Source organism: Formica exsecta, unplaced genomic scaffold, assembly GCF_003651465.1.
Source record: "Formica exsecta isolate Colony F162 unplaced genomic scaffold, ASM365146v1 scaffold1022, whole genome shotgun sequence".
Taxonomy (NCBI): domain Eukaryota; kingdom Metazoa; phylum Arthropoda; class Insecta; order Hymenoptera; family Formicidae; genus Formica; species Formica exsecta.
Genome location: NW_021848362.1, coordinates 53,607 through 80,969, shown reverse-complemented (window position 1 = coordinate 80,969; position 27,363 = coordinate 53,607). Strand labels below are relative to the sequence as shown.

The following is a 27,363-nucleotide window of genomic DNA, read 5'->3' as shown; positions in this document are numbered from 1 at the left end:
CCTTAAAAATATGTAACAAAGATTGACTGTTAAAAAGTAATTAATGTTGCATCGAAGGATTAAATAATCCATTGATACGAAAAGTCCAATTAATATTGTCACTTGGGAAATTTAATATATTAATTTAAAAACTAAAAAATATGTATTTTAATGTGAATTTCAGTGGTATATCTGAAAAGGCGATAGAGAATAAAAGGATATATTGTACCAATTTTTAATTTTATACTCTCTGAAAGTAATTATAATAAAAATTGATCGACTTTTTTTTATTCGCGTAAATAATATTGATGAAAAAGAGATTAGAAAGACCGACATTCTTTTTATTCGTATCCGGGTGTGTTTCTTTCTTTAAGCATTATCTAAGTCCTGGAAGCCTCGAAAGCGACATATAGTAACTCGAACGCGAGAGTGCGTAATCGAATCGAATGTACCGTAAAAATGCCATATTCGCGGCCTTCGGAATTTCACGCTCTACTTGTACGTTTACACTATTCTCTACTTGGTCGCAAACTTTCGTTTCTTGGGTTTCGAGAGGGTGCCCGCCGCGTCTAAAAGAAATATACTAGCGAACGATGTAAGTTTCGATCGTGTGTTTCTTCCAGATAATCTTTACACGCGAACTCAGAAATAGCACTATACTTCGCCATTGTATCTCACAATCGTGACCTACCGTAAAATATCTCGTTGTAGAAATTATGCACGAGCGCGTCACGCTCTATGCTTGATTACTGCACAAAGAAAATTTTTTCAATCTATAATTTTTAACTTTGAGCGTAAAATTATTCATAAAATGCAAATATGTAGTACAGTTTGATAAATACATATTTTTATAAATTGATTTCTAAAACAAAATAAAATTTTTTTGTGAAAATTTAATTTGTAGTAGTCTCTCATATTCCTTATATTACCCAGACAGCACAAAACGTCCTCAGGATCATCCTAAATATGTCCAGGATGGTTCAGGATATTTGTAGGATGTTTTAAGATATTATTATAAATATATTTTATGAAAATTTAATATGCATACATGATTACTTTCGGTTATGTAGGCTATTTAATATAATTTAGAAATTTTAAGTATTGTAATAATAAGTATTAATGTCCTATAAATGTCCCCTGGATAACCCCTGGATGTCTGCCCTGTCTATTATATTGAATGTCCTTTGGATTTCCAGAGGACATATACATGTGCAATTAATTGTTAAAATTAATTTCGTTTAATATTAATAATTGAATTTGATGCGCACATTTTCACATATTCAAAATTATTATTTATTTAATAATTTATGAGAAATGTTACTATGCGCAACATTCCAAAAACTTTACAAAAAATAGTATTCAACCGCTAGTTAGTTTGTTTACCGCTATGCGAAGCGCAAACTCGTATTTGAGATTTGGTCATGAGAATTATATAAAGCTTGCAAAGAGCAACTAACAGGAAATTAAAAATATAATTATTTTTTATCAGTTCAATTTCTGATGCAATCCAAACATAAGGAAGTCAGATATTGGATTGTTTTGAAAATATTACACGACTCAAACCCGGAAGCCAAACCTAAAATATTCATGTACAGCACGAAAACCTCAAATATTAAAGAACGTGAACTATTTTTAGTATTAGATTTTTAGTATTGGCAGTAAATAACAGAACGCAATCTTAATTTATATTTAAATTTTAGAATTTGTTCCTTTTAACGTATGAAAAATATCCCTAACATATCCTATAGAAATCCTTAAGATGTTCCACAGGATCTCCCTGGATTCTCCAGAGGCTAGTGTACGGCTATCATTTACTCTTCCTCAGGACATCCAGAGGAGATCCGAGGATTAAAATGGGATATCCTCAGGATATCCTACATGTATGTCCTGGATGCCCTTTGGACGTCCTAAGGACATCCTTGTGCTGTCTGGGTAAATAATTTATTGCAAGCACACACTTATTAAAGCGTGGGCGAAAAAATTAAATTCTTACCTAGAAAAAATAAAAAAATTTATACAAACTTATTAAATTATTTAAGAATATTATATCTATTACTGACATTTCTCTCTCTCTTTCTCTTTCTCTCTAAAAATATGCTATACCTCTCAAATCATGACATTGTTCAATCTCATTATAATTTCTACAGGCTATTGTTCTTTCTGCATATAATCAACTACAGCGAATTTATCTGATGAAGACTCACAGATGCAATATGCAAAGGCAACAAATAAGGCGATTGTTTTCTTTGAGAAAACCGATACCTGGACATCCGGGTATATATGGATTCATTTTCTCTATGGTTGAACAATCACGTATTCTGATGTTTTGCAGACATTTATATCTCTAAGAAATACGGATTTATCGTTTTATTTGACGCGAATAAATATAAATGTAATATTTTTCTCAGGTAGAGATCGATCTACTCGATCAGTTCCTATCATCGGGAGATCATTGACAGGTTTCACATGCTCGATCCGATCGGATGGTCAACGCCTCGTCGGCGTGCCACTTATTGTCGCCGACTTTCTTCGCGGCATATACTCTACCTTTACTTTCGCCTTCAAACTTTTTCGGCTCCCACTCGAGCGCGTTGCACCGAGACTCATTCGCAACGGTTGTTGTCTGACTATCGCGGAAGATCGCTTACTCGGTGCGACTTCCTACCATAAAAAGAAATTAAATAACATCCTGCCGGAAATGAAGGGAATGTACGAGTTACGCCCAACGGAAGAACAACGTCGCACAATGTGAGATTTGCTCGGTCTAAAAGAAGACAAAGATCTTTTACCTGATTGTATAAAAATATTCTATATTTTCTTTTATTTGAACAAATCTGAAATTCAGAATTAATTCGAATATTAATTAGTCCGAAGAGATTGCGTCGTCGTTCTCAAGACGTATCGCTTAGATAATGACATAGCGAGATCGTTGAGCAGGATGCGATCGTGAGATTCGCATGGAGGATGATTGCGGAATTAATCGCACGTGAATCGCGATTGCGTGAGTATCGTTCGCACGCCGTGGTGCGAGCTTTTACAATCTACGATGATGATTGATACGGCATATGGAAGAAGCTATAGGGAAGTATTATGACGTAACAAACTTTAACTTCGGCAAATGAGTTTTCTTTGTATCTCTGCAACGTCTGTTTGCAGAAGAATTGAGATAATATGTTGGTTGTCTAAAGGATGTACATTTGAGAAATTTTACCTCTGTGCACACATGCTAAATGATTATATTTAAAATTTATTGTAAAAATAATAAATATTTCTTATATCTCTCTCTTTCCGGGAAGAATTTTTCTTTTTTTGCGAGACCAAATAAAATTTACTCAGTTGAGTGTCAGCAGCGTGACGCGCAACTTGATCGCGGCAAATCGCGGTAATTAGAGTACTAGAGATCGCAAATTTTTTCTAATTTTATTTCGCTCGCGAGAGCAGCACGCGATAGAGATATTAATAAGCCGGAGGCGGGGATTCCTTTTCTTCGCCTGGTTACGTGCCACTTAACTTAGACTTTTGTCAGCAAAGACTTCCGCCTACGCCTGACCTTTCGGTGTAGGAGGATCTGTTCTCTATCCAACATTATACCCGTTTTGTGAAACTTTTCAAATACTTTTGCAACTTTACTAGCTTTACTAAACATTAGTAATACTTTGTCTTATTGTTAGAGCATTTTTTTCTATATGTTTCATTAACTGTTTAGAAAACCTTAACATTATTAAGACATCTTAGAATTATAATTATATTAATTATTATCCTGACATTATTTAAAACATGAAATTAAATTTCTCGGATTGATATAAAAGATATTTATCTGCAGAATACATTGAACATTATTATATATTAGTGAAACAAAATAATCACATTTTATTCTGAAACTATTAGGCTAAAAATCATTTTACATACATTCGCTTTAAATACGACAACAAACTTTCTCAAGATCGAATGTATTTAATTAATTAATGACCAATATATGCATTTATATTATCATTAATTAAACGTACAAACGAGGATATCCTACATGTATGTCCTGGATGCCCTTTGGACGTCCTAAGGACATCCTTGTGCTGTCTGGGTAGCAAATTAAATGATGTCATGCACACATAATGGATTTGATGCAAAACATGAAATGAATCTAATTTAAGTAGACACAGCCATTTGACTTAATTGCGTATAAATATAGGCGTAATGTTTAATTCCATGCTAATTTAAAAAATACAAATGATAAATTTTATGACTATTATTTAATTATTGGATGCAGAGAGAATATGTCTCTATACGATCAAATACTTTTGTCCGCCTGGGTTCGACAAATCTTATACTGCATGATAAGTGCAAGTGAATCGCGAATTTATAACTCTAGTTTTAAATCACGTGATCGGGATGATCGAACACGAATTCAGATTTTATTTGAATACCCTGTCGAGACGACCTGGTAGAAAGGAACCGCTCGTGTAGTCATCTTCTCGCAGCGGAAAATCGAATAATAGACAAAAGTCGCGGGTTCAGTTCGCCGACGGGCACGAAATGCGGGTCAGTATGTGAACAGCTCTTCGCTCTTTATGTCGCAATTCAGGAGGTCGGCGACCGTCCTCCTCTCTCAATCCTCTCGATCGCGTCCCCGACCGTTCTTTTCTCTCGATTCATCTTTTTATCTCTCAATGATGAAGAAATATATGTGTAAATATCTCCATTTTTTTCAACACTTGGTGGTTAGATATTCTTATCAGTTATTATTCCCTCCAAAAGTAATCACAAACGCCCTTTATATTTTAAATGTATTTTTTTAAATACAAAAACTACGAAGATGTGAAGAAATAATTATCTTTTATTAAAGTATGAATTTTTAATATAAGAATAACAAAAGTCATTACATATCGAACATAGAACTCTATTCTTAGAGTTAATAATCTACACAAGATTATTCTTGTAACTGTATTCTTAGAGTTAAGAATAATCTTATAAAGATTATTCTTAATCTTTATAAATTAAATTATGGACCTTGTGTGAAGAGATTCTCTCTCTCTTTCTTTCTTTCTCTCCCTATGTGTTAGAACTTTTTACCTTTATATAAAGCATAGTTAATCGAAATTTTACAATCTCTATCCTATCTTTGCGAGAGCTGGAACAAGGTCCTGATACTCGTAAAACGTGCTTTCCTAAGGAAAGGCGTCGACGATCATTATCGATAACATAGAACTCTATTCTTAGAGTTAATAATCTACACAAGATTATTCTTGTAACTGTATTCTTAGAGTTAAGAATAATCTTATAAAGATTATTCTTAATCTTTATAAATTAAATTATGGACCTTGTGTGAAGAGATTCTCTCTCTCTTTCTTTCTTTCTCTCCCTATGTGTTAGAACTTTTTACCTTTATATAAAGCATAGTTAATCTTACAATCTCTATCCTATCTTTGCGAGAGCTGGAACGAGGTCCTGATACTCGTAAAACGTGCTTTCCTAAGGAAAGGCGTCGACGATCATTATCGATATGTGCGAAATGATATTTCATATAAGAAGTCGCACTACTTTCTCTTTCCATTTTTTGTAATGAATTTGGTGATCCTTAATGCTTCTATATTGGCTCGCCGTTCTCTTTGAAACGCTAATTAAAATTTAATATGTCTTTCAAGCAATTTTTCTGCCACATTGTACATGATCGGTTATTTCATTTTGCACGGTATTCTCTCATTCTCTTTAAATAATAAATTTTGCATTTAAGCATGAAAGCGTGAATATAGGCTACAGTCACGATGATTACTACGGAAAAAGAATCATAAATTGCGCGCATAGTATTACGACCCAATTATAGTTGATTGAGCGAAACAGTGCTTATATCTTTATATGCATAAATGTTAAACAAAAAGTGGAGCGTTTTATTAATATTATCTGTAAAGGGGGAAATAATTTATTAGCTATGCATATAGAGAAATGTTTTCAGGTCTCGAACATTATCGTGCATCGTTAAATACTTGATGAAGTATTTCTTAAGTTGTTTAATAGTTGTAAATTATGTACTGTGAAATTTTACAGTATCGGCACACAGAGCGCAAATTAGAAAGCGTAGTAACACGGGAGACGCATCGACACACTGGTCTATTTTACAATTATCTCGCCGTCCGAGATAAAGGAATGCATCGCCGATATTCTGAATGTTTCGAATTACTTATGTATATCGAAAGAGATTTTATATAAATTTATAAACATTTACGAATAAATTATACATGTTATTTTGTTGGAGAATATGTAATCATGACTAGAATCAGAAAAAAATCCCAGAGAAATATATGAAATTTTATGTTAAAATTTTACTATAAAATTATACTATTGTATAAATAATTTAATTTTATATTTTTATATAATTTTTTTCTTTACAATATTTTCATCAAAAATGATATAAACTTTTTCTTAGAGTAAAAGTGATGAAATAATTTATAGATAAACTTACGCACAATTATATGAATTTATAAAAAGAAGTTATTTGTATTATTTTTTTCACTTTTTTTAAATATTGGAATTCATATATTGTGAAAGTATATAAATAATATCAAGTAGAGATTTAAGTCATGTGCGCTCTGTAATAAAATGTAATAGATATATTTACTGTAATGAATAGAATAATCAACTCGCGCGCGCGCGCGCGGAGCTTTTTACAGTTGCACGTTTTATTTTTTAGATAGGCCAAACATCAACGAGAAACGTTACTTTCTACTATTGATAATGTATACGTTCTGTTATTGAACGGCTACGATTCAACGCGAGCCATTCGTTGCAAATGAATAAAATTTATTAATTTAGAGAATTAAAATTCTAGTTTTTTCGTTCAAAAATTTTTTTTAGTTGCATAGCGATTTACTTCACTACGAAAGATAAACAATAAGAATTATATGAAATTAATCTTACTTTGTGTATTATGTGAAGTGAAGAAAAATGATCAACGTGTTTTTATCCGGATTTATATTTTTTCTAAATTTCCATAATCTGTTTCAAGAAATTCTTTGAGTTAGACATTTCTCTCAAGCGTAATACAATTGTCAGATTATTATCTATCAACGCATATCAAAATTCATTCGCCAAAATGAAACATATCACGCAAAATATAATTTATCTTAATACGCACACGCACATATTAATACAATTTTTTCAAAAATATTCTACGTCTAATATTTTTATTATTACGATATTTTACTCTACATCGATTAAAGTCAAGTGCATAAATTATTTATGCTAATAGCTGCGATTCGTGCTAATGTAGGACTCGAAGATTTCGAACGCAGGCTTTCACGCACGCGGTCTACCGCAACCCCAACAATATCCACGAACTCACCATTGTGCAGGGTGTGCTGTACTTCCGCACTAGGTCACCGCAGCACCACCCTATTGCCCGTTCTTCTCGCGCTCTTTCTTCTCCCCCTCTCACCTAACAACTCGGGACGATTTCCGCTTTGTTTACTGATCGCGTCCTTTGCACTCGCTCACATCGCATCACTAGCACATGTTTCCCGTGCCGTATTCCGACTTTATCGGATTTAATTCTCTCTCGCCACTTCGTATTTGTCTCCGTTTATTCTCCGCGTGCTCGGAGCGAAAACGTCAACGTACGCGTGCTTTTTCGTCAACACGGTAGTACACGTGCGGTCTTAGGAACACGAGCAGTTTGAACGGCCTGTCCCAGAATGGACAGGCTATATAGATATCCCCTCCAGACGGAGAACTCGCGGATACCACCGGCAGACCGTGATCCAGGAGAAAGCCTCTCTTTCGGTTGGCCCCATGGTATCGTTGCACACTGGATATTATACTTTAATAAAGACGAGATTCAATCTGCTCGGATTTTTTTTTAATATCTTTGTTTTATATCACACATAGAACTGATTAGAAAGAATTATGTTACAATAATTAAAGCTATTTTTATTTTATTGGTTAATTTTTCTTTCAAGATATAAAATTCTAATAAAAAAACCCTTTATTGTGTGTAAAAATATTAAGAAAAATATCTCTTTTTTTATTAGAAACAATCATTTATCACACGCACACACAATTGCGTTCCGCGACATTTATCATGCGTGTTCTGATTTCTTTTGCATGGTGATTCGATTGCATGCAGTATGTCGTGTTTGAAACTTGAAGCATGTTTTCTGTATCAGGCACATTACATGCTGACAGTATAATGTATTAGACGAATCGATCTGATCGATTTAATATTATTTTATCAATTTTTCTTTGTATTATATTTATATAAAATTTCAAAATACCTAGTTTATTGCAATGAATAAATTTTTTTTTTTTTAATGGTATACAAAATATTAAATTCATTTTAAACGATAGAAAAAGATACGTTTCAATTTTATAATTTTAATTTTTATAAATGTTTTCCATATTTTATAAAGACATATCAAGTTAGGTGTAGAATTTTGTTTTAAATTCTATCGCTAATTATGAATAGTTTAGAATAGACTTTATGAGAGAGCCGCTTTACTTCGGCCGGGGAGTTCACAAGGCGAGCGAGAGAAGTGAGAGGCGAACGCGAGAGGTGTGCGCGTGTTACTCGTTCTTATGCAACATCTGATTGGAATCGTGAGTCGGTCAGTTCGTCGAGTTTTTACGGAAATATGCGCTGTTACGATCCTCTCGTTCGCAGGAAGGAAATCGGGACGCCGGGATTAAGAAACGCATCGGCCGCGTCTAGAACGTATCGTTGGTCCTCTTGTCATGATCCGCGCGCTGCTGCTCTCAGGATATTGCATCCGTTATTTCGCCGTCTCTGAATAGAAGTCCGGTCGAAGAAAATAAGCACAATTTCGTGTAACTTTCGTAATTCTCCGCGAACATCGATTTCTTACTTCGTCTTTCTAATCAAACTCAAATTGGTTAATGGGAAAGTAATGTAAACCGTCACATTATTCATGCTACATTCATTCATCACTCACCGTTATTCCATATTGACGTTAATGATTTAGAAATATCTTGTATGTCATGTTCCTATCAAATTTTTGTACGTAATGAATTCTGATTCTCTTCACTCTTTTTATTGATATGTCGATTAAACTCTTGTTTTCTTTTATGTTACATTATTGGAATAATACTTTTAGCGTTTACATTGTTTAATATATTTATTAATTATTATTTATTATGCATTAATTCTCTCTCATTTTTCAAATTACCAAAATTTTTTACTATCATGTTTCTGTATCGCTCGTTGTCTATAGAAGAATTATTTTTACAATTATTAAAATTAACATAGAAAATTGAGGAAGAGAAGCAAAAGGTTGATGAGGGTTTTACAAGGAAATTTCAAAGTTTTAAAAATCCAGATCCAGATTTTAATAACTCAAATTTTATAAATCTGAAAATCTAAGATTTTAATACTTTAATACTTTAATACTAAGATTTAATACTTTAATAATCTTTAACTTTCAAGTTTGTAAATTGGAATTTGATAATTTGACAAATATCAGACTATAATATCAGAAATTTAAAAATCACAGCATATTAAGAATATATAATTAAATATAATAATATCTCATGCAATATAAAAATAATTCAGAATCTTTTGTTGTATGAAAGTTCTGGTACAGTCCCTGGAACTTATCTAGAATTTATTTCTGGAATTTTGACATAAAGATACTTTCGTACAATTTTACGTAAAAATCACAAAGGCATAGCACTCTTTGGAAACATATATATTCAATGTTCTTTTAAGTGGCGTGAAATAAGGACGAGCAAGAGAGGTAGAAGGACGAGATGAATTGTCAAATTGAATGCCCGGATATACGGGGCGCTGATGATTGCATGCCTTCAACATTCGCACGGCCCCCCAACGCCGGACACATTTCACGTTGTCCTGTATAGAATGATCAAAAATGCAGTAGCCGATAAATTAAACTGATGTAGCAAGTCGATTTTCACATTAAGCATATGCTGTATAATATATTTTATAACAAGTTTTGACAATTTGTTAGAAATGTTATCTTAATTAAATTTTGGATCATATTTTTAAACTCATTATATAACTATTGAAATTTGAGCACACAACACAGGTACCTTTCACATTTATTGATTTAGTTCCGCGTAAGGACGTTCGACTTTTCTTACTGACTAAAATTCGCTCGATTAATGTATTGTAAGTGCATAAAGTAAACAAATGAATGTTACAAGGGTGAAAGTAAGAGAAATCCATAGCTTGTTCTATCGATATATGTAAACTTGTGACAAACAAGAGCACTCAAAGCACTCTTTACATTGTGTCGCTGTCCCATAAAATGGCCGTTAATCGATTTATTTAAGCGTACGTTGTGAGCAACCTTGAAACACGAACACGAAGCGCAATTTGTACTAATTGAAAAAACATATAATTTCTCTTTACTGTAGAAAGTATTCATATCTGCGAAGAATAAAAAAGCTGTGAAAGTAAAATGTGTTTAGCCAATATATTAGTTTTATTGTATATTCGTTATTACTAGAAAATAGTTATAGTGGAGAGGCCAGACATAATAGCCGGAAGTTGATTAGCAAGTAGAGAAAGAGCAAGAAAGAGAAAAACAGAGAAATCGAGCGTGGACAGACAAATATTATGACTACAATTATAATATTTTTTAGAATAATAACTGAAAGCTTTATGCTAATGCAGGGAGATAAGAACTTTAATAAGTATACAAAAATATACGATATCTATATAAGTAATCACGGTTACCTAGATTTCCATATACGATACATTAGGATATTTATAAAGATAGAGATTCATTTATTTTGCAAATCTTAGAAAAGTGACGTGAACAATTCTTACGCTATTCGATCCTATAATTTAAAAATTGTTTAATTGGCACTTTAGTGTTTTTCTACGCTACGTATGCGTGTAATAAGGTATTCGCACGACGAACTCGACCCGGCAAGTAGTGGCACGATTCGCTCTATATATCTTTCTTTGAAAAATGCGACGTTCTCTACAATTATTAACTTGTATAATTAATTAACTCTAAAATTCATGATAATATAATATATTATAGTTTGTTATTTATTTTAATTGGAAAATATTTTGTAATGACGAATCGTATTAACAGTGATTGATGCTCGTTTTTTATAGCATATTTATTTTGCAATGGAGGTTTGCACGATAAAACCTTCCGACTGGGTATACCTTGACGTTGGTGAAAGGGTTTAGGAAAACCTGAAAGGTTTTGAAGGAAAAACCAAGTACGCAAACGTTTTTAACATTTCCGATATCCGCGCTTTCGCACCTTAATTAGTTTGAGAATGCCGTGAAAAAAACCGAGTTGGGAAATGCCATGAAAGTGTCGCGCGTTTATTTTTATTGTGCCGTGAGTAATTTGTCTTAAATTTAATTTCGGAAATACCGTGCAAAGGCATTATTACATCGCACTAACGATAGCGATGGCGGTATTCGAGAATGCCATGCTGATTTCGCGCGTTTGTTTTTATTGTGTCACGGGCCACTCGAACGCGATCCTCATTAACGGTCATCTTTTTGTAAGTGAATGCAGTGCAGGAGTACAACGAACTTTAGAGGAAGCCAATCTAAGAAGAGAAGGAAGTCTAGAGGCATCGTAATTTATTTTATTATATGGATATTATTCTTTCTTAATTGCGTTTTTATATATAGGACAAGTTTTTATATATAGGATTCTGTAGAAGCTTGTTTTTAAAAAGAATAATTTTTTCTTAAGTTATTATATAAATTATATAACTATTCCATTAATTATCTGTTCATTATTATATGCATTGAATATAAAATTCAATGCGTACAATAATAAATTTTTGAGAATTATTTATTTTGAACCTTGCTATAATTTAGATCTTATATTCGTACGTTACAAATTATGCATTCAATAATTTTTACACAGATAAAACCAATAATCAAATAAAATCCTTCAGAATCCATAAACATGAAAAAATAGGAGCAAAATTTTGGCTCGAGTAATAAAAATAAACAGCATTTATATAATAAATTTCAATCTTGCACAGTTTTAGTTATACATAACAACCTCAAAAAAATATCACATTTCTCTCTCTTTTATACAAGATTTATTTAAAAAAGAAAAAATCCCTTTTTTGCGAACACTCTATATATCTATTTTTACACACTTAGACCTTCACCTTTCCTTTCACTGTAACGATTTATATAAGTTAGCTAGCTTATGCGAGATTTTCCGCGTGTGTATTTGTCGTAGGCTTTTTGCGAAAGACAGTCTTTTACGAAGCTTCTAACCACCTCGTAAAATGCTGGGTGATTAGAATCTTCGTGAAATGCCGCAGGGAATAAACCTGTAAAATATATATATTACTAAGGGAAATTACCGTAAAAATTTTCACGGTAATTGATATTTCTAAGAACAAACACTTTTACAAAAAGTTTCTCTTGTCTGCCTATTTTTTAAGAAAATAATTGACAATATCTTGTAAATAATCGGTTGGAATCATCCTTGAAAAAATTCGTTGCGAAATATCTTACAAAAATATATCTCTCGATAGTAATAAATTATCGGCCTTCCTTCGAGAGCCGGATTGTTTGAATAATCGATCAAAGTTTCATTCGGTCAAAGTTGGCCTGAAGACGTGCGGAGGAGTCCTAGAAAAACGAGATTGTCATCACGAGCAACGCTAATTGATAGTAGGAACAATAAGATTTTATCCCGTGGTCTCGTGCCTTCAGAATCGCTGCAGGTGAAAGCGGTCCGCCTGTAAAGCAAAATGCATTCCTATCTCATGGCCGGCCCCCTCATCTCGTGCTTCTCCTATGCAATTATCTTAATAATCCACCGCCGCCGTATCACCGTTTTTCCACTGTCGCAAACGTCTTTTCCCCTTGTCTCGTGGTCGCAACGACGGATATTGTGGCGGCTCAATTTACAATGATTTGATTCCATTTGCTTCTTGCAAAAGGACTACGCGGACGGAGAAGTGAACGTCTTTCCGATCGCTATAAATCGATTTGATGATTGATTTCCAATAATCTTTAGTCTGCAACTAGAAATATAATAGGATAAATGACAAGCGGCGTAATTAGTCGATATAGGTCGAATAAAATTAATTGTAATTTCTTCTTTCTTTTTTTCGCAAAGAGATGACAAAATATGATAAAATTTATTGTCTTTCTGATAAAATGTATAATATGTCATAACGTATTGAAAGCATGAGACAAAAAGAGAATCGCACCAGAGAATTACCATTTAAAAGTATGAGACGAAAGGAAGGTGAGTGCAACAACTATGGCGGATGAGCAATGAACTTGACCGGAAGTAGGTCAGGGTGAGCCTTGTTCGAGCATGGTGACTATCCTCCACGTGACTTCTGGAGCACGACGGATTATTTAAGAATTCTTCGAATAAATATTTACAAATTTTTTAATAGAATTGTACTAAGCCTTTTCTTGACAAATGTCTAGAATACGGATCACACTTTTAAAATTTTTGTAAAACTCGACTGTTATACGTTAATCGTGCTGCAAAATTTAAGCATTATTTAAAAAGTATTGGTATACAGGATATGTCACCACTTAAAACTAATTGTACAGATGATTTTGAATGCATCAAAAAAGAAATGTTATATAAAAGTAATGTTTTATCTTTTAACTATACTTTCATTTTTAGTATATTTTTTTATGTAATGAATATGATAAAAAATATCGCTTGATTCATATACACACACATACACAGAATCATTTCTCTGTATAATATTTAACACAAAAAATATTATATAGAAGCATATTATGTCATAACATTATTAAATTGACATTTATAATATTGTATGAAAATTATTCTCTAAACACTACGCTAATTCGAAACAATCTACGCACATTAAATTAAAGTATCTCAATTGCATTAAATATAGTCTCGTTATATTAATAGTGCGAAAATTTCATAGAAATCTCACGAAAATAGCAAGTGATATTCAATCTTCTTGTTATATGGTGCAGATTTAATGCAAATCTTGCATAACTGGCTGACACAGTCACGTCATACACCAATTTTCGTTTCTCGACGTAAGGTGAATTAGAAACGTAATAATCTCTAACAGGTAGAATCGTTGCACAGAAAACATCGCGACGCGGAACAAGTAATTTCTGTACACTGTATTCTCTTCCACAACAATCTGTCTCTGAACAGACGAAGAAATTAACTCCGTGATGATTGAATTTGCGGAGGAGGACAGCTTTCCCCTGTTTAGTTAATGGTGCGCGACAGCGAGGACGTTCACGAGGAGAAATACAAGTTTTTAAGGGATTGCCAAATCGGTAGACCGCAGACAGAATTCTGAATGTGACTTGATTCGCTATTGTGCATTATGAAATCACTTTCAGACACGTTACGGTAATACGAGTAACCGCATGTAATTGACGTGCAGGGAATATCAATAATGGCATTATCGAGGAGCCTGTTAATCTTCCTTAATCCTTTCGGTTACTTCAGACAACTTTTTCTTTGAAAGATTAATAAATCTTTTTAAATTAGATTCTGAATAAATTTTCAATAAAAACAGATTTCATTCTTTAATTATCAAAATTATTGGAATATATATATAACGTTTTTATTATTATTTTATTTTTGGTCCAAACTCTTGCGTTTCTTTTCGGTAGAATTTCAATACTACATTATACTCGATTCACATAGGATAGATGTGCTTACGATAATAACTTCTTATCCACGTAACTCATGTCGCAATGTATATAAATTAGATGTTTTCTAGGTCGAGTTTAAATTCACTGTTCGCAGCCTATTTTCAAAAACGCGTACGAATTCGTGGACAACGCCTATACGGATTGTATCTGATATAATATATCAGCGTCTTAACTCTTTTATTGAAAAGGGTGCAGCCGCAATCGATTACATACGGAACCGACGAATCCATTATTGCATGAATGACCTTTAGAATCAATCGGGAATTCGCCTTTTCCTTCTTTGGATTTTCTCACGGATCAAAGTCATGGTATCGATTTTATCTCATCTCTAATTGGAACTTTCCCTTGCTTGCCACGTAAGATATTCAGTAAATTAGATATTTTTATGAAAAAATTAGTAATAGACATATCCATTCCTAAAATTAAGATTAGAGAGACAGTTTTTTAAATTTTTTATTAAAAAACAAAAATACATAAAGTTTCTATTCCGTGTTTTCTGTCTCTATCTCTCTCTTTTTGTTAAATATTCATTGCGATTTTATCTTATAGTAAAATCAAAATTTGGAGATACGGATAAAAATTAAAAGCTTCTAAATCAGTTCACTGCTGTCGTCTACTTGTCATTTATATTTTTTTACGATCTAAAATAATGATTACAATATACAAAAAACTACTTTTTATTTAATTTATGTAGTACTTAATTTATGTAGTTTAAAGATTAATTATCATATGCAGCAACTGCGTGATCAGGGTCATTTAATGAAAGCAGGGCACACTTTTACTTCGACGTAGATGTAAATTTTCATCGTGTTTTAATTTTGTAGCAAAAAATACGCAACGTGATTACATTTATAAATTTTTTAATTTCTGTAATTTGGCTATAAAAAAATAAGTGCTATAAAAAACAAAACAATGAAATAAATATTTAGAGAGAAAAAGAGAAAGAAAATATATGATATATAATGTAAATCACATACAAAAAGAGTACATATAATGCAATATAAATAATAAAATAATTGTTATTTATCAGATACTCTTGAATATAAAATTTGTCAAATAATTATTCAGAGAAAACACACCGAGTTTACATTATTTTATTATACATTTTATAGAATTGTATAGCATATTGTATCGTCCCGTGAATAACGTTATCCAAGCGTTACGAGAATGGGAAAACAAGCGTTTCGTGAAATGTCGATACGCTTCGGTCAACATATGATGCTTCTCGTCGCTCATGAGTATTAAATGTAATACCGCAGAGAGATTATATAGCGCGAATGTGCGTGGTCGTAACATCAACTGCTACACACAGAGAAAAACTGCTTTGCGTTACATCATCAAAAAGGAAATGCAGCTATAAGATTATATCTATCATTTTCCTGTGGAAAACTCTTATAATGTGACTCGCACACGATTTATTTCACCTTCTTCCAATTCACTTTGGCCATCGCCAACTATATTTTACGTATTTAAAGTTATAGGTCTCAGGGAATCCGCAATAAAATTAGAACTGTCTCGAAATGTATGGATCCCAACATAGGACAACAATGTTTCAGGAATGGTGAGAATAATTAAGGCGTTGTTATATATTTTTGATGGTGAAAAATTATACTTTAGATAGAATATTTCTATTTTACAACTCTTTTCTTATGTATTTAACTATCAAAACGCAATATTTATTAAGGTCAGGGTCAAAAAAGAAAGTCTTCGAATTGTTTTCATGGGAAGTTTTTGACCGCCATTGTAGATTCGATCATATTATGTTGATGTAGACAATCCGCCTGCGTGTACACAAAATATGCGTATACGTGACGATAAATATGAATAAGCAAGGAGAGAGTAACGAAATATCTTACTTTCACATTTGGATCTCTGACCGCACTGGTCCAGGAGCTTCGTTTCAATGTCATGGGACATTTTATACGATCTTTTTCTCCCATAATTTTCTAAACTTTAAGAAACATTAGACGTTTATAACAAATAATAGGACGATGTTGCTAGGATAATGAAAACAAAGTTTTAAAATCAAGTGTAATAAGTTATTACTTATTCTTTTTCTTAAAGATGATAGATTGTTTTAGATTTTAGAGTTCAATCATTAAAAAAATTTTATTTTATTTTTATTTTATATTATTCCGAGTTTAAAATTTTAAACGAACTTTTTATCATTTGATCGAATTATATATTCGAGTAATGATCAGCAATAAAAGGAAGAATTAAGAGTTAAAAGAAAGAAATATTAAAAAAGAGTTAAGGAAAATAACTAATGCGACTATATTGTTTTTTATTGATAATTATTAATTCACTTTTTTAGATCCTTTTCGACTTTTTTTATCATTTATGTGAATTAAAGCAAATGTAGGTTAATTGCATTTCTATTTCAAAGCTTTACGAATTAGTATGCTACATTTTTCCATATCTGCATTAATGACTTAAGTAAAATTTGCGTTTATCATTCAATTAGAGAGAGAAAGAGAAAGAACTGTATAGACTGGAATATATTTTACATTAAGAATACCAGAAACCGGATCCTTTGACCCGGACAACTGAAATTTTCACGTGGGCACTTCACTGGAAAGTTAATGTATAATGGTTATAGCCGGTCCATCCAGTTTTCACAATTCTAACCGACGGATCCAGATCGAGAGAGTATGCTTATCGAGACAAACCAGACCTTTCTACGTGGTCACCTGTCTCCGTTTTTTCTCAAACTTAATAGATAGTTCTCGGCTTTTCACAAGCGATCATCATTTTCTTGTAATGTATAGGATCAACCATTATTAGTTATGTTATTCAATTTATACACACATATTTGTGAATATTATTTCGTTTTTAATTTCACATAATTCGGCAATTAAGATCGGTGAAAAAATTTTTTCTAAACGATAATCTAATCTTTTCTTATTTTACTCCGTTCAAAAATTTGTTTATTTAAAGTAATATCGAAAGATAAATTCATGAAAAGAGATATTTCATTGGATTATGTATGTCGGGCCAATGAACGCTTAAATTCTTTAAACGATGCTTGTTTTACGAGAAAGTGGTTGCGACATGTTTATCGATCCTCTGATGCTTGGTCATCCATGTTCTCCCAATGAGGACCCAAATCCGACCGGTCAAACATGACCTCGACTTTCACCCTCGTACAAGGTCTAGGACGTCTCTTATGATTATTATTCTTCCCGTTCGTTGATAGAACAAATATTTTTCTTTTCTAGAACTTCAAAGAGATAATTTTATATGAAATGTAAGAAAAGCACTTCAATTTGAAATTAGATAATTAAGAAAATTCAATTCTTAGCGAAGAAATTTCAGTGAACTTCAGAAATGTTTCAAGTTTTTTATATTTCTGCTAATTAAGAAATAAATAATAATTTTTAAAGAAGTTTACAAAAAAAGTAAATTAGTAAAAATTAAAATCACATACGGAAGAGGGACATATGCTATAAGTAAGCCTTAAACCATGTCAAACAAAATTTAATTTGACAAACAAAATTTTTTTGCGGTCTCGCTACACATTTTTCTTTATGTTTCTTATAAGTATACAATTACTTTTTACACAATATCACACAATAATATGTCATTAAGCGAACGTCAAATACGAAGAGGGACCATCATGGCTCGACGCATCTCAATAAAAGCTTTTCAATTTCGTTCCGACGCGGGCGGGGTTTACTTTCACCATTCGAGGCGGCGAAAGCACTTCAATTTGAAATTAGATAATTAAGAAAATTCAATTCTTAGCGAAGAAATTTCAGTGAACTTCAGAAATGTTTCAAGTTTTTTATATTTCTGCTAATTAAGAAATAAATAATAATTTTTAAAGAAGTTTACAAAAAAAGTAAATTAGTAAAAATTAAAATCACATACGGAAGAGGGACATATGCTATAAGTAAGCCTTAAACCATGTCAAACAAAATTTAATTTGACAAACAAAATTTTTTTGCGGTCTCGCTACACATTTTTCTTTATGTTTCTTATAAGTATACAATTACTTTTATATCACACAATAATATGTCATTAAGCGAACGTCAAATACGAAAAGGGACCATCATGGCTCGACGCATCTCGATAAAAGCTTTTCAATTTCGTTCCGACGCGGGCGGGGTTTACTTTCACCATTCGAGGCGGCGGCATTCTTTAATAGAGGCGCGCGTGCACCTTTCTTGTCTCTCTTTCTTCAAGTCGGCTATGGAAAGTAAACCGCGTTTGACACATCGGGGTCGCAAAAAGGTTACAAAGGGATACTGCGAAATAAGCGTAAACGGCCGTCAAGGATAACATGGCGTTTCCTACTTGTGTAATCTCTCGGCTGCGAAAAATCCGCGAGTCTTGCAGGTGCATAATACGGATATGACGTAGTTTATGAGTGCATGATACGTTTATAATAGACGCGTTCCGGGAAGAAAAGCGAATTATTTGTAACCGTGCAACTCGCGTGTGAAAGAATTTTCTTTGTTCAAGACAGAAAGGGAATTAACCGTTTTATCGCAAAGCGAGTTAACGATGACGTGTGCAAAGTTAAATGACTTTCCGACTTTTGTTTTATTATCTACATAAGCTATAATCAAGCGACATTGACGCAAAATTGCAAAATATATTATGATTATATTATCTTACCAAGTTTTGCAAATTTCTGCTCTTTTTTTGCCATACATTTAAATTTGTATTTGACTTTAAAGATTTAAACTTCGAAGTAGAAACGCTCTCTCTCTCTCTCTCTTTCTTTGGAAAAAACATGCACACTCAAAATTCACAATTTCTTTGTTATAGGGAAAAATTTGAAAAATAATGATCGAAGTTTGAGAAAAATCAAATGCAAAGAGAAAATATATGAAAGAGGAAATGAGAGAAAACAATAGATATGGATATTAAAAGCTTCGTTTATTTCTCAATATTTCATCTCTTTTCATATATTATGAATATAATAACGATTCTTATCACGCTTTGTCGTAAGTACATCTTATCATTGGAATATCGAGAATGTTGGTCGAGGATACCAAAGTGAGCTCGATCAATGATAGCCGCGTTTTTTTCACTAAATTCCACTGTAGTGCGAGTTTCACATACACATCGATCGAGATCCTCCGATGAACTCAAACCTTTCACCTCGATACGTAACACCTTTCTCTCTCTTGTCAACGATCGACTGATTGAATCACATTTGCGTTCTCTATCTAAATTCTCTCTCTCTCTTTCTCTCTCTCTCTCTTATCAATTAGGAAGTAGACAAATGTGTGCGGAGCGTTTTGACTGATCTAAACGATTTAGATTAGTGGCCGATGTAATCGAGAAAAACGCACGCGGTCCTCATAAATGTTTGCGATACTCGTATTTTTCTCTTAACGACTAAACACTCGAATGAAGATCCAAATAACACACGAAGAAACTGGAGCATGCAAATTTGAAACGTGCGTGTGTGTGTATATGTGTACAGGCGTGTCCGCTACAGACTGTTCTACTAAAAGATGCGTATCGGTGCGTATCGCTCAAGTGTTTTCCCGAAGCTCATATAAGGAAGTCCGTTTCCTTGTAAAAGGAATTAGAGAATTATATATATATGTGTGTGTGTGTGTGTGTGTGTGTGTAAAGCTTGTTTTTTCGAATTATCTTAAGTCCATTTAAAATGTAAAAATTATATTTTACAAAAAAAAACTATAAAAATTATTATTTTATGCAGTATTACAAAAATTTGCACAACTTTATTATGTGGTATATACATATATCGAATTTTATTTTTTTAAAATTATGGATATAAGGCAATTTGTGAAAATAAACTCTTAAATATTTGGACTTTAGAACTGACAGCTGGAAATTTAGCAATTCAGCATTTAAATCTTTTTTTTTTTAATATTTAATTTCAGAATCAATAGATCTCATCGAGATTTAATAGCAATTAAGTATAACAATAAGTAAAGCATACACATAGATTATATTTGTATTAGAGATGAAAGTTTTGAATCTTTAATTCCTTCAAGAATAGAGCTCTACCACTAATCTAAGACATATTGTATATATATATGTGTGTATATGTATGTACGTTATGCGTATAAAGTTGACGCGTATTCTCGAAAATAGTGAAGACAATAAAATGGGAAAAAAATATAAATTGTGTCGATTGCAGAAGATAGACACAATTTTATCGAAGTACAAAACTGGAAGAGTAGAAAAGGACTAGGAGTAGTTAAAAACGAGTTTAAAACCTGACGTATCTACCGTGTCTTCGCAACGTTTCTATTCGTTAATACTGATGCTTGGTTTTAATAGCAGGTACTTGTCTCGATAATTAGAATTGCCTTTTAATTCTGGCATGTATTGTAGATTTGAATAAACACAACATAGCTACTTGCAAACGCAAGTAGAATTTAATTTTATAGAGAAACATTCGATGATATATTTAAAAAGTATTTGGAATAACTTTCTATATATATTTATACAATCCGAGTAAAGTATATATGTATATTTGAGTAAAATTGATATAAATTAATGTATGAAAATATATTATTATATCGTATCTGGTATGTAAATAAAATATGCAAAATAATATATTTACAATCAGGACTTAAAACAGAGGTTCTTTTATCAATGTATAATTTCTTCAATACTACGTAAGCTGTAGCTAAGCTTTAATGAGTTTTTAAGAAAGCGTTTCCGAACAATTTTAAAGCTTTTTCACAATTAATATTAAATTTTCTATTCAATCTCTCAGACTATTGTCCCTTCATTACATTTTATAGGTAGAGAAAAATATACTTTGCAAACTAATTATTGTATTTTGATAGCAATAGAGGAATTTTATTGATTTAACGGTATGCAGATTTGATTTCATGGAGATGATACTGTCTTCTATTATTTAAGATAGAGAATAATACGGTAAAAAATATTAAACTTTAATTTCTAAGTAACTATAAACGCATTGTCAGATAAATATTTGAGATACTTTTTGCAAATAAAGAAACATAAAAAAGCGCAATATACTCTTGACTCGATATGTTATACAATATTGAAATATTTGGCAATATGTTCGTTAAAAGTAGATAAAATTACAAACATTAAAAATTAGCAGAGAGAACTGGAAAGTCCCAAAAACACATTGGAAAATGATTTCACAAATATCACGAGCGTCTAAGTAAATTCGTTGACTAGATGATGTAAAGCTCTGAAAATGTATCTGTGTGTGTGATGTAATTTGTTTTAGCTCGCCCCTTAGGCCTTTAGTAACAAAAGAAATAACACGTTATATGTGTATGCGTGTGTGTACGTGTTCCATAATTAAATATATAACTACAGCTTCAGTGACACATTTGAAAATTTCTCTTTGAACAAAAATGTCAAGAAAGATCGTTATATATTGCACGCATTATAATTTTTAACTTAATATATCTCTGTAGCTAAACTTTAAATTAAAATTCTATCAAAATTAAATTGAAATCTGACTTAAGAAAGTCGAAAATATAATTTTGTCATTTATATTTTTTATGTTAAACTTTTATTTGCCAGAGACTCTTTTTTCAATCACTTATATTATGTACTAATATATAAATTATAGGTAAGCCGATATTTTTGTCAATAGAAAAAAAAACACATTACAAATTGATCCAGAATCTGTAAAAAGTAAAAGATTTGAAAAGAATGCAATAGTCGTAAAATATCTAGTCTGTTATGTTATTTACGTGTAAGTGTTTATATGTGTTTGGGTAAATACGCCTCGCGTGTGAAAGTGCTCCATAAGAGACTGTTCAAAATATTGTGCCGGAAGGATCATCGAGGCGCTTTTATACATAGAGGATGAGAATGAGTAAATTGAGGATAAAAGATTGCAAAAAGACGTATGCACGGTGTATATAACGATTATAGTATATAATTAGAAAAGCGAAAAATGGATCAGCGATACTACTTTTTCTCTTTCTTTCTCTCTTTCAAACACTCTCTCTCTTTTTCTCCCACTCTCTCTATTGGCCACGAACCAGTAAAATCGTGGCCAGAAATAAATATTTATAGGTTTTATCCGCCTTCTCTCAAGCGAGTGCATTTTTACATAACGAGCCTGCATTTGTAATCGTCGCGCGACATTTCCTCTTTCTTTCGCGAAGAAATCACATCTCTGTATATTCTCTGTAAATCACATCATTGTATATTTTTTAATTAATTAATGACAACACATTATTGACGAATAACATAAAACGCGTTATATGCGTTTTGGAATCATCGATTATCCTTTTAATTATAGCTTTCTCGATCAATTATTCGAAAACGATCTTTTCTTAATAAAAATGTCGAGGGAGGTCGTTCTTATCAATGTACATTTCAATGTTCAATATTGTACATTTTTTACAACTAAATTCCAAATATAAATTTTATGAAAATCTATTTAAAGTTAATTGAAAAATATGATTCGATCATTCTTTTCTTCTCAAACTTAGATATAAATTATATTTTTAATCGTTATTTATTCGAAGATTATGTATTATAATGCAAAAGGCATTTTTGCGCGATTGTTCTATATATAATCAGTATAGCTCTATAAATTTTTTATATTATACAATTGCGCAACATGAAATTCAACATGAGAAAGAAACGAATGCGTGCTAGACAGAAAATGTCACGGCGATTATATAATCGTGTTAAAAAGGCATGATAAAATAGCCATTGGTAACACCAGCAGTACATCGAACTTATTACCCACGTGATAAGAAAGTTATCACATAGAAAGTGTGTTGCGTACTTTCGGTATTAGTATTATCTAATCAAAGATCCAAATGTAAACATCGTTGTAAAAATACACGCGCCGTGATCTGAATAATTCCCAGTCGAAAAAGCAAAACTTTTTTCGCGACGATTTCCTTAACAATACAGAAATGCTCAAATAAAATAATTTCGAGCTTTCTCTCTTTCTCTCTCTCTATCATTTAATCAACAAACTGTGCGTTGGAACGAAGACTTAAAATAACGTCAGACGCTTTAGAAGAGAATCATCGCGCGCAACCTATACTTATAAGCGTGCGTATACAATTTCGCGTAATCGCATGCGCGAATGTATTGAGTTAATGCGGAAATTTTGCCGTGTACTTCTTATTCAAACGATAACGAAATAACTACTTTTTTTCTGCATCAAATTATTAATTACAAGTACTATAAAACGTAATTCCTTAATTTTAAAAAATTATTCAATGAACATTTCATATAGAACTTTTGGAAGTAATATTTTAATATTGATAAGAAAAAACATGGCAGAACATCCGAATTTAATTTAAAATCAATTATATAACATTCTTTTGCGAAGCCCAATTATGCGTAATTTTTTTGCGAGAATACTAATACTTGATTATGTCCTGAAAAATATTTAATTGCTCTTATATCTCTCTATTCCTCGTAACGATATCTAATGGCTAACTAATGACACCGATGGACGAAACGATCGACATGTGTTCCTCTAATAATAAGGAAACTGTCGTCGCGCTTTGTTTAAATATTTATCTCCATTAATTTGTCAAATTTGTTAATTAATGAATTTCTAAGAATACACGTTTCTTGCTTCCCTTGATATGCTCGAAACGTGATTCTCCCTTTAAACACGAAATACTTTCAAAATTGCTTCTCTGTCTCTTTCTCTGGCTCTATTCCTCTCTTTTTTTCTGTTTCTTGAGAAATTATTGTAAAGAAGTCATTACACACTTCTCTTGTCTAAATCAAATGACCAAGGAAGAAGCTGCTCTTTCCTCGATTTCAATATTGTTAAATCTAAAAAAAACTGGAACTTCCAATAAAGTATTTTTAAAATGTACTAAATCTTAAAATAATTATTTTTTTCTTTTTTTGAAATGTTTGTTTACTTTTTATCATTTGTTATTTGTGCAATTTTTGAAGTTTTTATTTCTACGTTTTTGCTTATACTCTTATATTTTTATGCTTTCAAATCTTTATAAATACTTAAATATATCAATTTTCTTTAACTTTTAAATTTAAATCTTAAAATACATTAACAAACTTCTTCGCTAATTATATTTTTATACATTATCATTAACAAAGAAACCCAGTTTAATCCGAATTTCAAGCATTTATTATCGTGGATTTATATCTAAAATGAATTAGATGATAAAATATAATTTTATTTTCAATTGACTTCTTCTGATCTATTCAATTAGTTGGAAGAAAATTGTCAATGACCACATGCACCATACATTTTAAAAAATAACAATAATATCTCCGTTTAATTCATGCATATCTATTATCGACTGCGGAAAGAAAAAACGATATGATCATATAATACATTTAAAAAAATGGTAATGGCATTTTTTAATATATTATACGCTACATATTCGTAATTCTATAATTACGTATTCTATATAATGTTTTTCACGATATATATTTCAACGCATATTGTGTCTTTTTATAGTCTTTCTTATATTTAACGTGATATATACCTTAAGATATATCATATGATCATCAATCATTTTTATACCGCAGTACATAATATCCTATTTTCCGCGTAAGAATATCTTTTTCTCATTATTCACGTAACAAATATCCATCCTGATTCTTTGCTATCTTCTTTCAGCATTAAAATTTTTCATTGTCAATAATCTTTTTGCCTCTTTCGAAGCAATATCACGTGCGATACCTTTGCCAACGACTGACGATAGACAAGATTCTTACGATTTAGGGAGAGTAGAAAATGAAAGTGTGTTCAGTCTATATCAATCACATCCATATTTTCCGCTGATCCTTTTCGCTGTCGCAATTTCCGGCGCAGCAGGACCGTTTTAAGGATACTGGACGACCTTGGACCCGCGACTTCCGGCCGCGGGTAATTCTGCTACGCCGGTTTGTGCCTCTTTCTCTGCTCTCTTCTCGTATTTGAACCGGGACTGCCCGAGCCTTTCTCGCAATCCGCTGTCGGCACAGGTTTCAGTTCTCTGTAAAAGGACACGCGTTGAAAAACGTGTCCCTTTGCGGACTCAAAAGCGTCAAGCGCAATAAGTTTGGTTATATCGTGAAGATGATATAGAGCTTCGATATAATAATTTACGAGGAAAACATCCACTGCACTATTAAAGAACCTCAGACTTGATTGTGTTTATATATTTACTATATTTTGTACATTCCCTCCTCCCCTCTCCCTTTGAGAAACGGAAGAAACTTTTTAAAGAAAAATTCAGAATTTCACGTAGACATATAAAAATCATATAATTTCCAGCAATGTATTTATGTTAATACAAGTTTACTAATCTCTAAATAATCATTTAGTGTTAACAGCTTCTGTTCTAATATATTTTCTTTATAGTCTGTGACTTCTAGAGTTTATTATTTTTGTTTATATAGATAAACATAAAAACTATTAATTTTTAACTTTTTTTTTTCTATTTTTTAAAGATACAGAGATATTAGAATGTAATAATAATATTAGAATGAAATAATAAAATTATATAATCCAGTTGAATTTTTATGATATATCTTTTAATGTCGTAAAACCAAAGATACAGTATCAAACTATATTATACTTGAGTTTCCCGAAACATTTGTACTGATGTTTTACATCTATAAGCGAAAAAATCCGATTAATCCCGAGAGATAACGATAATGTAGGTTATCGTTAATTACCCACCTATAATTAAGCAGTTCTTCGTCGTCAGGCACTCTAGATATAAGATCGAGGACCTCGTTGTTGGGCACGGAGTGAGGCCTGAAGATTTTTCTAGCAAATTTATTAACTCCCCAGGTGAGGATCAGATACCGGACAGGAATAAAATAGAGCACAACTGCCCCGGCGATCGTCAGGGTGAACGCCAAATAGCTCAAATAAGGAATCGTGAAGTTGAAGAGATTTTTCACTCTCTCGCAAAGACTAGCTATGTAGCCGATCGAGTTCTGAACTATTTGCGTCACCTCTTGGATTGCTTGTAAACGTTCCTTCAGACTTTTTTTCTCTTCCTGAAAAATCGTACATTTTAATAGGTAAAATGTTCTAATTTCATGTTGCTTAAACATTCAAAAGATTTTTTTGAATTTTTCAGATATTCTAATTCTTCAGATGTTACTTAAAAATTTATTTTATTTTACCCAATCTATTAAAACCAATAAATAGATTCTTTGATTACAAAATTAGAATTAAATAAAAGATCGATACAAGCAGAAAATAGAATTGAAATGTAAATGAAAATAAAAAAAAAACAACATTTTTTTGAACCATATATAAAATCTAATAAATATTCCAGGAAAATGAATATGCTTTCTGCATATTTAATGTTTGTAAAACTAATTATTTCTGTATCTGCTGAATGAGAGTTTTATGCATATCTATGCGAGCGCAGTTAAATTTATATTATTAGACCTTTATTCTGTTGCTTAAATAACCTGTTATAAAGATAACATCTTTATCCGGGCATTATTGCGATTCATAGAGCATAATGAGATACATAAAATATTTTACGGAGGCGCTTAATTCTTAACACTTCAGCTTATTACTAACGCGAGGGAGAGCAATCTACCTGATTAATTTGCATAGGTCGAAGGTCATAATGTTAAGTTTATTAAATGGAGCACGGTATACGGTACGCAAATGAGAATTTGCCATATTTATCACTATCTTCGCATTATCATCTATGATGAGATCCCTAAGAATATCTAATAGATCTAGTATACAACAAGTAACAATGTTACTTGCATTACTTTTTACACACAGCCATATTAATAAACAAAAACTAGTATATGACACACACACACACACACACACATATATATAT

General features: G+C 31.9%; 2 protein-coding genes across 2 annotated transcripts in view; one reads left to right on the top strand and one right to left on the bottom strand.

Moving 5' to 3' along the window:
• LOC115232948 overlaps nucleotides 1–27,363 on the top strand; it is a 75,905-nt gene that overhangs the window by 20,537 nt on the left and 28,005 nt on the right. The gene's annotated exons all lie outside the window — the stretch shown is intronic.
• LOC115232956 (multiple C2 and transmembrane domain-containing protein) overlaps nucleotides 19,486–27,363 on the bottom strand; it is a 26,404-nt gene continuing 18,526 nt past the window's right edge. Inside the window, 2 exon segments of the mRNA XM_029803139.1 lie at nucleotides 19,486–25,536; nucleotides 26,226–26,551. Of these exon segments, the coding sequence (XP_029658999.1) occupies nucleotides 25,437–25,536; nucleotides 26,226–26,551 (426 nt within the window). The 3' untranslated portion in view covers nucleotides 19,486–25,436.